The sequence below is a fragment of the Kogia breviceps genome, chromosome 8 (assembly GCF_026419965.1).
Source record: "Kogia breviceps isolate mKogBre1 chromosome 8, mKogBre1 haplotype 1, whole genome shotgun sequence".
In the NCBI taxonomy this organism is placed as follows: domain Eukaryota; kingdom Metazoa; phylum Chordata; class Mammalia; order Artiodactyla; family Physeteridae; genus Kogia; species Kogia breviceps.
This window is the reverse complement of record NC_081317.1, coordinates 33,500,385-33,513,054: the sequence shown is the minus strand read 5'-3', so window position 1 is coordinate 33,513,054 and position 12,670 is coordinate 33,500,385. Positions and strand designations below refer to the sequence as shown.

Sequence of the window (12,670 nt, the reverse complement as noted above, 5' to 3'; positions counted from 1 at the left end):
CAAATTGGCGTCTTTCACTTACTAATGTGCATTTAAGGTTCTTCCATATCTTTACATTGTTTGAAAGTTCATTTCTTTTTAGCGCTGAATAATATTCCACTGTCTGGATGTACTACAGTTTATCTGTTCAACTACTGAAGGATATCTTGGTTGCTTCCAAGTTTTGGCAATTATGAATAAAGCTGCTATAAACATCTGTGTGCGGGGTTTTGTGTGGACATAAATTTTCAACTTATTTGGGTAAATACCAAGGAGCATGATTGCTGAATGATATGGTAAGAGTATGTAAAGTTTTGTAAGATATCGTCATACTGTCTTCCAAAGTGGCTGTACCATTTTGCATTCCCACAAGCAATGAATGAGAGTTCCTGTTGCTCCACAAACTTGTCAGCATTTGGTGATGCCAGTATTCTGAATTTTGGCCATTCTAATAGGTGTGTAGTGATAGCTCATTGTTTTAATTTGCATTTCCCCAATGAAACATGATGTGGAGTGTCTGTTCATATGCTTATTTGCCATTTGTATATCTTCTTTGATGAGATGTTTGTTAAGGTCTTTAGCCCACTTACCCCCAGCCCCACCCCTGAGCTTTCCTCTGTTCAAGAAGCCAAGGTCAGAGGCAAGGAGGGGACCATGGTTCTGTGTTCCCCTTCCGTTACCCACAAAAAAGGTCTTGGCCTATTTTTTAATCTGGTTGTCTGGTTTCTAAATGTCAAGTTTTAAGAGTTCTTGGTATATTCTGGATAACAGCCCTTTATCAGATATGCGTTTGCCAAAGATTTCCTCCCAGTCTGCATCTTGTCTTCTCATTTGCAGAACAGAAGTTTTTCATTTTAATGAAGCTGAACTTAGAAAGTTTTTCTTTCATAGATCGTACCTGTGGTGTTTTATCTAAAAAGTAACTGCCAAACCCAAGGTCACCTACATTTTCTCCTATGTTATCTTCCAGGAAATTTACAGTTTTGCATTTTACATTTAGGTCTATGATCCATCTTGAGTTAACTTTTGTGAAAAGTATAAGGTCTGTGTCCATATTCATTTTTTTGCATGTGGATGTACAGTTGTTCCAGTACCATCTGTTGAAACGACCATCTTTCTCCATTGCGTAGCCTTTGCTCCTTTGTCAAAGGTCAGGTCATATATTTATGTGTATTTGTTTCCGGGCTCTCTGTTCTGTTTCATTGATCTATTTCTCTATACCACACTGCCTTGATCATTTTTCTTTTATTCTTTTCCAAAACTTTAACATTTATTTAAAGAACACTGACATAAATTGGAGGTAATGATCAAGTATTCCAGGAAATCTTAGAATTCAAGTCTCTCAGGAACAGAACTGGATATGAAAAATACTTGAAGCAGGAAAACCTACAGCTGACCCAGGGTGCCAACCTCAGACAGACTGGGCTTCTGCATCCTCACCAGGGGGCCTCTCGACCCAAAACACAGCTCCTGGATTGTCTGTGGCCAGAAGCAGATCCTAATCTGCTTCTTAGAGATCCCACCTGCTTCACTCACACCCTTTCCTTATCTGCAGCTCAGCAGCCAGGTGCTCAGGTAGAGCTGCAGGGGCACAGGCCCTCAGCCTGCCTTCACCTGGAGGCCCCTGGGCCACCCCAGGGGCCCAACTCCAGCCTCAGGCAGGCCTCCTTGCTCCTCCAGGTTCAGCTTGCTCTCCACCTCAATCTCAGCTTCTTAAACTGTTTATCTGCAGGGTGAGAAGAGGCTTAACTCTGAGTTCCCACTCTCAGCAGTGCTGCATACTCGGTGCTGAATGTACTTCTCCACAGTCCCCATGGCCCTGTGAGGGTTGGCTAGCACCATCCCCATTGCACAAACGGGTAAACCGGGGTTCAGAAAGGCAGGTGCCCTCTCTATGGCCTCCCCGCTGGGAAGCTGTGGGGCGGGGGTCCGAATGCAGCAGGACACGCTCCCAGAGTGTTTGTATGCACTGCACGGTGTGCCCTGCCTGGCTGTGAGGCTCCTAAGCACACCTTCCCACCACCTCAGGCAGATGCTGGCACCGTTCAGCCAAGGCAGACCACAAAGGAGACCTGAGCCGGTGGCCTGAACCCCTGCAGGACTGAGTCAAGTTCTTCTCCATCGAAGTGGTGACCTACAGCTCTGTGTTCTCACCTTTGGCATCATCCAGCTCCAGCCTGAAGCCAGCCCAAGCTACTGGCCCCAAGAGATGCCTACAGCCAGGCAGAGGGTTGCTAGAGTCAGCCATTCTGGAAGGTGAGTGGCAGGCACCCAACAAGTCCAGCCAGCCCAGGACCGCAGGACAGTCTCTCCACAGACTGACTCCCTTGCTTCCTGCAGGCTTCTCGCAAACACCCCTCCTCTGTGAGAACCTGGCTCTCCCACCGTGACTCTCCTGCTGACTGTGGTACACCAGGACTGAAACCAGGACACATGCTCAAAAAATGCCTGCTGAGCCAATAAACCACACCAGCCTGCGCTGCTGAGCCTGGACACGAGACCCAGCATTGGGAACCCTAGGGAACGTCCACTCTCTACGTTCCTCTTATCAATTCTTTCCCTTGCCGCCATGATGTTCCAGCTAACAGTCCACCAGCAAAGCTTCACCCACCTCAGAGTTACCCAGTACCACCTGGAAATGGCACGAGAGGTGGGGAGATGCCCACTAGCCCTCCACCCAAGTTAGACAGTCTGGGGATCCTCCCTCTGGGGTCCAAGTCACTGGGCAATTCAGGCCTGAAACGCTCAGCCTGGTACCCTCACACGCCAGGGCCCTGAGGATACCTTGAGAGGCACACACTCGGCCACAGGAACACCTGCTTCCAACAGGGAATAAGCTGCAATGCCCAATGTGCCCACAGTGGTGACCCACAGCTCGGGCTGCTTGTTCATCATTGCTGACCACACTCACCTCCCCAACAAAGCTTGGGGATAGGGGAGGGGCCTCTGGGTTCTGGATGCCCACACTTCTGCACTGATGGGCCCCTCCCCAGTGCATTTCACAGGCCTCTCAGGAAGTTGGCACCAACCTTTCTCACCAACCAAACCAGAACTGTGGTCAAGATGACACATGAAACATCATTTGGGAAAGCAAGCTCAGTGTTGACACCCAACTGCTTTCAAATTACACCTCTTCCAAAAAATTGCGTCCTTAGAAGATTTTTTTAAAATAAAAATATAAAAGCAGGGTGTCTGCCAGCCAAATTGAGTTGAGCCCTTTCTAAGCATCTTGCTCCAGCAAGTGAGCACCATCTCCTCTGCACATTCCCCTCATCTCCCCATGTCAGCCAGATCAGGCTGCTTGTGGCTCCTCTGAAAGCAACACCTGGCCCTTCCACATGAGGCCACAGGGAAGACCTCTCAACCCTGGGCCTGCGGCTACCCAGCACCACAGGGTACGTGCCTGGTCTATGAAAGGTGATGATGCACCTGTATGGTCAGGTGTGTGAGGTCAGCGCCCAGTACAGGTGGGGCACCCACAGCCATGGGAGAGGTGCCAGACCACACCAATAGCAGGCAGACCTGGCCACCCTCTGAGGACAGCAAGGGGACCGGCATGCTCAGCACAGCTGCACACAACAAGCCCCTATAGGCATTATCCACTGCCAGGGCGCAGGAAGGTGACACAGAGGTCTGGCTGGGGTGGGTGAGTTGGGAAAAAAATGAGTCCTCCATGGCCACACGAAGGAGACATCAGCAGATCCTGTGGTCCCCACATCCACAGCCTCTCCCTGGCCTGGAGTCCAGGCCATCACCACCCGACGGGAGCCCAGCGACCTCTGGGCAGTGCAGAGCAGCAAAAGGACAGCTTCATGATGACACCTGAGGGGTCCAGACTCCTGTGTCTGGCTGATGGGGGCTCAGGCCCCATGGTACCTCTTCAGGACTCTCATGGCCCTCAAAGCCCCTGCAAGTACTCCAGGCAGAGGGTCAAGGACTGACACCTCCATGAGGCTAAATGACTCCCACACTGGGCACAGGCCAGGACACAAGCGAGGGAAACATGAGTTGTGGGTGGAATCCCCCAAGAGGCTGTGCCCAACCCTGTAACCGCAGCTCAAAGCAACCTTCTGTGAGGAGGAAGCAGCACAGAGGACCCTTGGAGACAGGGGCCTGCTGACAGGAGGGGGCAGCACTGACCAAGGGGGCTGAAAACCAAGGCTCTCTCCAAGTTCTCAAGGAAGACACTTAAGCAGGTGGTCCAGGAAATGCCAACAGGCCGCCTCCAACAAGGCTTCTGGACACTGGCTGGGATCTGGGTTGGCTGCATTTTCTCTGCTCGGAGGCCCCACCCATGGCTCAGAGGCATCAGCAGGTGAGAGAGGGTGCCTGAGTCACCTGAGACCATGTCAGTGGTCCACACCTACCCCCACCCCAGGCAACCCAGAGTCAACCAGAAGCCTCCAGCTATCCCATGCACTGTCTGACAGGATGGGGTCTGTGAGGGGCCAGAGTTGGCCACAGGGACGTGGGAAATGTGAGCCAGAGTAAAGGCAGTGGTTCTGGGTGCATTTGTACTTTCCCTGTTGCTATTATGTGTCCTGGTGCCAGAAATGAACATTCATTCAAAAGAAAACAGAAGGGGAGGTAATATTTTTAAATGGCTTCCCCCCAAAAATCAATGTCAGCTTCAAACGTCTGGAGAATTCAGGAGAAGAAAACACCTCGCTGCCCTTCACTGTGATATGAACACATATTGCTCTTTCTGCAAAGCTCTTTCAACACTAAATTACAGAAGGAAACTGAAGTCATAGGGATCTTACATCCTCCAAGCCAGACTTATTAGGTCCAAAAATGTGGCCTTTCCTCCCCTTGGCAGGGAACCCTGGAAAAAGTAAGCAGGTGACACTGTCTCAGTTCTGGGGGAGGCAGGCAGGTACCAACATACCCCATGGTCCCAAGGTTGAGAGGAGGAAATGGACTTTTGAGGGTCGATTTCCAGGGCATTCCAAAGATGCCAGCTGAGGAGCTTATGGGGTTTGGGGAAGGGAGGGTTGGAGGGCAGGAGGAATACTGCAAAGCTCCCCGTACTGAAGGCAATGCTCCTGGCAACCCACCCTCCAGTGGGAGCCCTGCTGCTTGGGAATTCTGGGGGCTGGGTGGAGGATGAACGTCTCCACCCTGTGCACTAGGAAACCCCTCCCCAGGCGCAAAGCCAGCATGCCACCTGTCACCCTCCCTGGTGCTTGGTGGTCCGAGAGGACTAACCTGGCGCCCCGCCCTCCACCCTTATCTCCTCTCCTAAGGACGGCCATGCCAGGTGGCCTCTTCCCATGATGCTGCAATCCCCCTCTACCATCTGTATCCTCACAGGTGACCTTGGTGGGCTCTCAACAATAAAATGGGGGAAACAACAGCCTCCTGTTTGGTGAAAAGGAGAGTGCACATACAGCAGGCTCTCAGCTACTGTCCTAAGCTGGTTCCCAGCCCCCTCTGGTGTAAAACCCTCTCAGACCCACCCAGCAGAAGGCAGCTGACCCTAAATGCTGCATATCAGCCCCCTTGTTGGGGGAGACACAGGAACAGCTTCCCGGCTGGCATGGGGCCCCCAGTAACTACTGTATAAGAAACAAAACCAGACAGATTAGAAGCCATCTCCCACATTCCTACTCCCACCCAGAGTGCAGGAGTAAAAGCCCCCTGGACAGCAGCCAGGCTCTACTCTGGTGCCACTCTGCTTAGGGACCCAGAGGCAGAACAGCTTCCCTTGCCTTAAAGGGAATGGGAATTAACAACCTCCTCCGAGGGTCACATGCACCTGCAATGCCTCAACCAGATCAGCTGGGCTCTGCTGCTGAGGTCTAACTCAGCTCCTGCCTGCTGCAGCACCCCCACTCCTGTCCTCCACCCGCAGAGGCGTTCCGCAGCAGAGCACCAGTGGGTGCTTGGAGTGCCACACCAGGTCACTTGCAAGAGCGAGAAGGTGAGGAGGGAAGGCACAGAGCCACACTCTAGAATCAGGAATCCTCTTTTCCCTCTCCGGTCTTCCCTTTCCGGGTCCTCTCTCCCCTGTGCGTTCACACACAGCAGTGATGCCCAGCTCACTCCTATGCCATCCCAGCACACCATCCCCAGGGCCCCGGACCACCGACCACTGAGGCCACCCCTCAGCAGGTCCCAGAACCTGCAACCGTGAGGGACGGGAGTTCTCAGTCCCTCTCAGTGAGGGACTCAATAGGCCACCCCCTGGCTCCACCGTGAAAAGTCCCTATTTCCACAACAGGACCAAGGAGCTGTGAGGAGGGGGTGGTCTCCGAAGCTCTTTGTCTCAGGAGAAAGGCTGAGGACAGGTGGACACTGGACAAATTAGCCAGCTCACATATACACACACACACAGGCCACCCTGCAGGGGCCCAGAGGACAAAGCAACCAAATCCCAATTCTGAGCCAAAAAGGCAGGCTGCCTGCAGTGTGGCAGGCAGCCTGCGTCAGGACTGGCAGGCCCAGCTAACTTTCCAGGGCGCTGGGGTAGGCTTACATCCGCATGGCCAGCTCTCGCAGAGTCCAGCCCCATGCCTGACAGCTGTTCCCCCAAACAAGGGAGGGCCAATAAACACCCACTGTGACAGGTACTGCCCCATCTTCCACGGCCAGCCCAGGACAGCCTGAGTTACCGTTTATATAATCTTCCAGGGCTGGGGCTGACATAGCCAACATGAGGGCAAGGTTATGAAAAATGCAAGTCCAGAGCCTTTGCATCCACAAAAACCAAACCAAAACAAAACCACCTGCATTTTACATGACTGGGTTTTAAGACTTCTCACATATCCATTTTGTGAACTAACAGGACATAGTGACAACTCTTCCAGGCTTTGCCCCAGAGGCCTCAGGGCCCACCATCCCTCACCATAAACACACCCCAGGTGAAAAGCCCCTCAGACATCCCCAACTGGGGCATCTACACTCTGCAAGACGCAGTACGGTGCTCACTTAAGAGCAGCTGAGAGTCCCCAAAACCACCCTGTGACCACCTGGACACAGGGCCCCGCAGCCCACACACTGCTTCTGCACAGACACAGACGATCCAGAAAGCCTGGGTCAGTACAGCCCAGAAGAAGGAGCGGCACTGATCAGCACTGAAAGACAAGCCCTCCAAGTGCCCAGTCTCCATCATAGGCCCACATCGTGCCACACTTAGACACCACACACTGGGAGGTCGGATCTCCATCACCCAGCCGTCACCACACAGACCACCTGCACAACCAACCACCCACCCAGAGGGTGACACACAGATGGCCGCTGCCAGGGGTGGCTAAGGCCAGGCATGGCCCGATGCCAGAACGCACTCGCCCACCACCCACCTGCGGCCATCTCGCCCCTCACCTGCAGCTCGCACCAGGCTACTTCCACCCAGGTCTCCGTGTCCAGCCCCTTGTAGACCGTCTTGAAGGAGCCGCGGCCAAGCTCAATGTCGAACTTGAGGAAGCGGCCGTCCAGGGAGGTGGCCACAGCCTTGAGGTCGTCCTCGTCGTCGTCCTCCTCCTCGGGCTCCTCCCGGCGTGCGCGCCCGAGCTCTGGCCTCGCCTCGAGAGCCCCCACGTCCTCCTTCCTCGCGGCCGCCGCCGCCTCCTCCTCGTGGGGGCCGCCCTCGGGGGCAGGCGCGGGCGAGGGCGCGGGGTCCGGGCCAGTATCCTGCGCGCCAGCGGGCTCAGGGCCGGGGTCTGCAAGGTCGCCCTGCGGCGCGTCAGGCGCGGGGACGGCCGGGCGACCGCGGGCGCGCTCGGCGATGAGGCGGCGCGTCTTGCAGAGTAGCAGCACCCTTCGCTGCAGCGGCTGCGGGGGCTGCGCGCCCGGCGACTCGGCCCCCTCCAGGCCCGGCGGCTCCTCCTGGTCGGAATCCACCACGCTGCGTCGCAGGAAGCGCTGGGGCCCGGGCCGCGCCGCCCGCGCCCGCGGCACCGCCGCCGGCTCCGCCATGCCCGCGGGCCCTGCACCGCGCCCGGCCTCCATCAGTGCGCCGGGGGCGTCTCTGCGGCCGCCATCGTCGTCCATCTCTGCGAGCAAGGACACACAGGCCCGTGTGAGCGCGGGCCTCGCCGCACCTGCCCGGGACGGGGGATGAGACAGCGCCGCCCCAGGGCCCGCGGCCTGCCCGCCCCGGCCTCGGAGGGGCCTACTGGGCTGTCCCTGGGGGGGCGCGGGGTGGGGGGGGCTGCAGACCGGACCAGGAGGCCGGACTGGGTGGGAGGGAGCCGTGCCCTGCTCAGGCCTGGGCCGGAGAGGAGCCCTGCTGGGCTGTCCCGGGAGACACGAGGGAGGCTGCAGAAGGGGCCGGAAGGCCGGGGAGAGGGGCACCTGTGCCCTGCCCAGCCCCGGGGAAGGGGGCCTACTGGGATGTCCCTGGGAGGTAGGGGTGGTTAAGACGGGGCCGGGAGCCCCGGGCTGGGGGAGTGGGGGTGCCGTGCCCTGGGCCGCGGAGAGGTGAAGGAGGTTGGGGAAGAAGGAGGTACTGGCCAGGCAACGGCTCCACAAAGGACGCTGCCCGGGGCGCAGGAGGGGCGCGCGGGGAGGGGGATGCGGCGGCGCGGCGCGCACACAAAGGCGGCGGGCGGGGGGCTCGGCACTCACAGGGCGAACGGGCGCCGTCCATGCCCGCGGTCCGGCGGCCCCGGCGAGCGAGGCCGCGCTGAGGGCCGGGATCCGCGCTCGGGGCTGGGGTCTGCGCTCGGTCCGGGGTCGCCCTCAGGGCCGGGGTCTGCGCTCCAGACCCGGGTCACCCTCGGCGCCGCGTCGCGGCGCTACTTCCTCCAGCCGGCCCGCTGAGGTGCCGCGCTCCCGGTTGCTGCTTCAGCTCCGCGCGGCTCTGCTCCCGCACCGGCTCAGTCCCTGCGCGCGAGGAGGGCGGGGCATTCGGCTGCCCGCCCCCAGCCGGAGCGGCGGGGCGGGGCCTGGCCCGCCCACCTGTCCTCCGGCGCGCGCGGCCACCTGCGGGCCAGCCCCCGGGGCCGCGCAGGCCCACTGCGGCCCTCATGCTCCCGCTCCGGCGGGTACTGCTGGCCCCTGAGGATCTTTGGAATGCCCCACGCGGCTGCTGGCCGCGAATGGTCTGTTATCCCCCTTGCAAACCTGGCTTGGCCATCCTAGTTTGTCCACCTGGAAAGGCTGCCAGTTCCAAGACTGGGTCAGTCCAGGAAGACACCCTGAGTTGCAAGCCTATCCGTTTCAAGCCTGTCCATGATGACGTGCCTAGGCCTATCAAAGGGAAAACTGAGAAGGGATGGAGCTAAGCATGTTCCAGACAGACGCATGCAAGCCAGTCTGGCTTCCACCGTGCTCCCTGGGACATGCTCGTGGCATGTGGGCATCATGCCTGCCTGGTAATAGAGGAGATGACTGGCAATTCATGTCATCGCCGGCAGACTGCTGCCCACCGACAGCTGGCAGATGTACATAATACAGCAGCAGTGTCCCCACACATTGCAGCGGCAACCTAGGTGCTGGGCGACTGGAAAGGACCTGTCCTTGACTCAGCACTATGTGCTCTCTGAGCCCTTAGAGGTAGTTTTGGGCAGCCCTGTTTGCATACCTCTCATGACAGGGAGCTCACTCTCTCTGCTGGCCCGTGATCCATGAGAACACAGCTAAGCAGTTAGGTCACAGTTTGCTCATCCATGAGATGGACATAATGGTCAGTGCACAGCTGGTGTTCAACAAATGCTTACAGAGGCAGGGAGGAAAGGAGACAGGGCCTACCCTCTGTCTCTGCTCCAGTCAGCCCCCAGCAAAGCCCACTGGTAGGAAGGTCAGGGTCTGGCCTTGCCCCCAGGGAGCCCCAAGTCAAGAGGTACTTTTGAGGATGGGTGTGCCTTTGAGTGGGCTCAGGGGTCAGTCTAGCGGTCAGACCCAGTGCAGCCAGGCCACCTCCCTGAGTGGCCCCCACAGGCTACTACATGGGGAGGTGGCTCCTCACTTGACGACTATGTGGGGCCCACCCCAGGGCAGGTGAAACAGTGGAGAACCCAGGTCCCATAAAGGGACAGGGGCAAATGGGGGGACTGTGCCAGGAGAGCAGAGTTGGGGGCAACAGGGGTATCCGGGGGTGATGGGGGCAGGGTAGGCTTCTCAGGGAACTGAAGGAAGGGTGCTGGGGCAGACCGATGGAGTGGGGGTATATGGACCTTGCAAGCTTGGGCTCCTAGGCCCTGGAAGCTCCTGCAACTAGGTGGGCAAGTAATGGGGCCCCTGGGGCTCTGGCCCCTTGAGAAAGTCTCCCCATCCAGTGGGGGCCGATAAGTTCTATAACACAGTTTTTTTCCTCTCTTATAATAAGATGATGTAACATTTCTTTTACTCTGTTCTCTGTAAAAATTTGAAAACATGATTTTTTAAATAACAGCTTCATTGGGATATAATTTAGATACCATAAAATTCACTCTTTCCGAGTGTACAATTCAGTGGTTTTTAGTATATTCACAGAGTTGTGTGACCATCACCACTGTCTAATTCCAGAACATTTTTTATCACCCCCAAAAGAAACCCATGCCCATTAGCAGTCACTCCACATTACCCCTCTCTCAGCCCCAGGCTAGCAGTAATCTACTTTCCGACTCTATAGATTTGCTTATTCCTAACATCACATATAAATGGAATCATACAACAGTCCTTTGTGACTGGCTTCTTTCATTCAGCATAATGTTTCACTTAGTCCACATTATAGCATATATCAGTACTTCACTTCTTTTTGTGGCCATATTGATTTTTTAAGAGCAAGTACTCATTAAAGAAATTTTAGATAGAAAAAGTAGAAATAAAAACTTTTTAAAGTTGTTACCCAAGTATGATCCCATGGCACCTCCCGTGGCAGGCACATGTCTTTCCATGTGCAGCTGTCCACTCAGGAGACACTCAGCAGGCTTGCATCAAATAACCAAATAATGGGGACTTACCTGGTGGCACAGTGGTTAAGAATCCTCCTGTCAAGGCAAGGGACACAGTTTCGAGCCCTGGTCCAGGAAGATCTCACATGCCACGGAGTAACTAAGCCCATGCACCACAACTACTGAGACTGAGCTCTAGAGCCCATGAGACACAACTACGGAGCCCATGTGACACAATTACTGAAGCCCACATGCCTAGAGCCCATGCTCTGCAACAAGAGAAGCCACCGCAATGAGAAGCCCGCGCACTGCAATGAAGAGTAGCCCCCACTCGCCACAACTAGAGAAAGCCCGTGCGCAGCAATGAAGACACAATGCAGCCAAAAAATAAATAAATTAAATAAATAAATTAATAAAAATAATAATAATAATAACCAAATAATGATTCAAACCTTTTCTTTCCTATGCAGCAAGTTACCACTTAATTTTACACAGTTAGGCTCGCACCAGATTCTAGGTTCATATCCTGGCTGGTTCAGTCCAGAGAATGCGGCTTTAGCCTTCAGATGTTCTGGAATGTGCAGGTGTTTGAAATCCTCTACCCATCACCCTGCTGAAGTGAGCCTGCTGCCAGGTGTTGGGGATGCTATCAACACTCAGGCTCCCCTCAGGGACCACTCCCAGACTGCACCACTCAGTTCTTGGCCCCCAGGAATTTTGTTTTAATGGACATAACTTTTAGAAACAACTTCTAAACTTTTCTGGTTAAAAGTCTGAAGAAGAACAGCTAAGACCACTCAGTGGTCATTCCTACCCATTCAGTGGCCTGAGCCATGGGGGTGCAGATCAGTCTCAGTGGGGAACTGCTAGGTGGGCACAGAGGGCACCTGCACACCTTCAGACCAGCCTTCGACCTCTCCAGGAGCTGCAGTAAATTCGGGAACTGGAGCACTGCGTTCGCCCTGACTGTCATCCTTGGTCACAGCCTGCCCTTCATTCTCAGCCTCTTCAGCACTCGGTAGAAGTACACGGGGTGTGACTTCCTCTGGTTGCTCGCAAGAGATGGTGTCAGTGTCCACCACCTGAGACCCACTGAGTGAGCCCTCTTTTAGTGTCTCAGAGCAGGATTGAAGTTGATCTGCAAAGAGAAGGGCCAAGTGGCCCTAGAGACCTGCATGGATCACAAAATATGGAGACAGGCAGGAGAAAACACAGGTCATTTTCCATGTTTTCGTCTCTCCTAAAGCCCCAGGAATTTGACCTAGGGATCTTGAGTAACTGATAGCCATCCGAAATGGGGGTAGGTCGCTGAGCCCAGTGGGTCTCAAGTAAGTCATGCTGCTGAAATAATAATAATGATGATGATCCCCAGTGCTGAGCTAAGTCTTTGCAGGAATTCTCTTGTCTTGCCCCACACTGTCCTAGAGGGCCCTGTTATCAGATGGGAAGCAGCAGAGAGGCAAAGAGACTTGCCTGAGTTAGTCAACTGCAAGCAGTGGGCCCAGAGATGAACCAGGCCAACTTACCCACACCCCACAGTGAGCTGCCTCTCAGCCTGCAACTGTGCCATCCAGCCTTTTCAGGACTTTGTGGCCAGTCCTTGCCCATCGACTTTCGCTAGCTCCAAGGGCCGGTCTTCGGCAAGCTGGCACATTCTCCATCGTGCCAGCTCTCTCTTAGCACCTCTTTCCACATGGCCCCTGGAGCTCTAGTTCTGCTGGCTCTGCTGTCACATGCCCATGACCCAGCCCACCTCCAGCTCCACCCCATATAGCACTGGGGCTGGGAGTCTGTGCTTCACCTCTCCCAGCCCCCAGCGGCTTCAGGGAGGCATTGCCAGAGGAGGTGCTGGTGGCAGCAGATTGGAAGGGGCT

General features: G+C 55.5%; 1 protein-coding gene across 12 annotated transcripts in view; it reads right to left on the bottom strand.

Annotated features, from left to right (window-relative positions):
- WNK2 (WNK lysine deficient protein kinase 2) overlaps positions 1-8,636 on the bottom strand; it is a 150,386-nt gene extending 141,750 nt beyond the window's left edge. For all 12 annotated transcript variants that reach the window (XM_059072915.2, XM_059072917.2, XM_059072918.2 and 9 more), the window contains exons 1-2: positions 8,548-8,636; positions 7,303-7,973 (exon numbers count right to left, since the gene is read on the bottom strand). In XM_059072915.2, the coding sequence (XP_058928898.1) occupies positions 7,303-7,971 (669 nt within the window). In that variant the 5' untranslated portion in view covers positions 7,972-7,973; positions 8,548-8,636. The remainder of the gene's footprint in view (positions 1-7,302; positions 7,974-8,547) is intronic.
- Positions 8,637-12,670: the final 4,034 nt, after the last annotated feature.